The sequence below is a fragment of the Lepidothrix coronata genome, unplaced genomic scaffold (assembly GCF_001604755.1).
Source record: "Lepidothrix coronata isolate B3197 unplaced genomic scaffold, Lepidothrix_coronata-1.0 Scaffold27, whole genome shotgun sequence".
In the NCBI taxonomy this organism is placed as follows: Eukaryota; Metazoa; Chordata; class Aves; order Passeriformes; family Pipridae; genus Lepidothrix; species Lepidothrix coronata.
In genome coordinates, this window is record NW_016690207.1 from 126 (window position 1) to 2,097 (window position 1,972).

Sequence of the window (1,972 nt, forward strand, 5' to 3'; positions counted from 1 at the left end):
AGCGTAAAGCATCGCAGCACACGGCTGAAGCTCTGCTGGGCTCTAGACTCTGCTCATTGTCACACCAGGGACACGTGGGTGACAGGAGCCCGCTGCTCCCTGCCAACTTGTATCCCTTATTTGACGTTTTTATACTTTATGGTGGCCACACAGCCTCGGCCCCAGCTCCAACCCCTTCCTGCCTGTTCTCTGTGCCACACTGTTGTCACTTCTCCAGGCTGCTGCTATCACCCCAAACCAGTGTTTCCTCTCATCATGTCAGCGTCGGGAATATTTTATATAGAATAACAGCTTGTTCCTGCTATCTCTATAAACCTCCAGTCGTGCTATGACAAGATAAACTCAAGTAAAACCAGTCACAGCCCCTGGTCACTGAAAATTTGCTGTTAGAGGTAAATGAAGGAAAAAAAGTTGGAGAGAGGCAGGAAGAGGGCTGGAGGAGGTTATCGGTACATACCCCAGAGCAGCGGCGCAGCCCACACACCCCAGGCTTTTCTCCTTGTCCTAAATTGCTGTGCCCCAAGGCCACCTCCCTGCGTGACTCCGTGTCCCTGAGGGCACCCCAGGGCTTTCCCAGAGGGTGGGAGTGCTGGGGCCATGTCCAGGGGCAGCGGGTACAGAGCAGGCACGGGGACACCGGCGCCTCGTCGTAACATCTCTTTATTCAACACCGAAACGAAACGGGGGGAACAGAGGAACCGCTCTGGAACCCCAACCCAGCCCTGCCCCGCGACACCGGACGGAAATAAATAGGTGGGGAGCAGGGAGGTGCCACTTGCCTTGGGGCACAGCCACAGCCCCCCAGTTCTGCACAGGGACAGTGACCCCAGGGCACAGACTCCACCAGGCACTGCCCAACAGCCCCAAGGGACATGGGGGGGACGGGGCTGGGGGCAGCTGGGGGGACCCGGGGGGGCTCAGCCCCAAGGGGATCACTCTGGCCCTCGGGGGGGGCTCGGAGTGCTGTCTCCCAGCACCCCTTGGTCACAGGGGACCCAGCGCCCTCATCTCCTTCCTATGGGCTCATGGCTCAGTGCCGGCTCCGGCCCCAGGTGCTGCTGGCTGGGAAATTAGGGATCACAGCAGAGGGGGGACATGGCTGTGCCACCCTCACTCCTCACCCTCCAGCTTGAGGCTGACGCTGCGGGGCTTGGCCCGGGCCAAGCCGGGGGGCGCCGAGGGGGGCCCCCCATCCCGCTCTGCCTGGCTGGAGCCCCGGGAGCGCAGCAGCTGGCTCTGCTTCCGGAGGAAGTCGACGGGCGCTGGGCAGCCGTAGGTGCCTTTGCCCAGCACGGGTCGTGGGGGCCCCTTGGGGGAGTGGGCCAGAGCTGCTGCTTCCAGCTGGGCCAGGTGGGCGACATAGCCCTCGGAGAGAAACTGCGGGACACATGGACAGCCTGAGCCCACGGCGGCGGCCGGCTGGTGGGGTCAGCCATCATGCCGTGTCCCCAGCCTGTCCCCAACCCTGCCACCATCATACCTGGCACTGGTTGTGGAACTTCTTGACGGCCCGTCCCACGATGTAGATGTGTGCTGGTGCGAGGCCCAGCGAGCTGTAGACTGAGACATCCTTGGTGGAGCCGTACCCAGCGATGATGGAGATCTCTGCCTGCCCAGGGACAGGAGTGTTAGGGCACGGAAAGACCCTTCCCACAGGGACAGCCACCCCATGGGCTGGGATACCCTTGTGCTATGAGGGATGGCTGGGGGCTGCCCCCAGAGGCTGCCAGCTCCACCATGGCAGGGTGGTCCAGCTCCCAGTGTCTCCGTGGGGACGCAGAGCTGCACAGGCTGCAGCACAGCCCACTCTGCCACTGCCCCCAGCCCTGTGTCCCCCCTGCCAGTGCCCCGTGCCCACCTCAGTGCGCAGGCTCTGCAGGAAGGCAGCTTTCTGGCGCAGTGGGTCGTGGGTGAGCCCGTCGCAGAAGGAGACAGCGCCGTGGGGGAAGTTGTGCTGGGACAGCCAGGCCAC

General features: G+C 63.1%; 1 protein-coding gene across 1 annotated transcript in view; it reads right to left on the reverse strand.

Annotated features, from left to right (window-relative positions):
- Window positions 1-642: 642 nt before the first annotated feature.
- PITPNM1 (phosphatidylinositol transfer protein membrane associated 1) overlaps window positions 643-1,972 on the reverse strand; it is a 10,466-nt gene continuing 9,136 nt past the window's right edge. Inside the window, exons 21-23 of the mRNA XM_017809425.1 lie at window positions 1,859-1,971; window positions 1,481-1,609; window positions 643-1,377 (exon numbers count right to left, since the gene is read on the reverse strand). Coding sequence (XP_017664914.1) covers window positions 1,111-1,377; window positions 1,481-1,609; window positions 1,859-1,971 — 509 coding nt within the window. The 3' untranslated portion in view covers window positions 643-1,110. The remainder of the gene's footprint in view (window positions 1,378-1,480; window positions 1,610-1,858; window position 1,972) is intronic.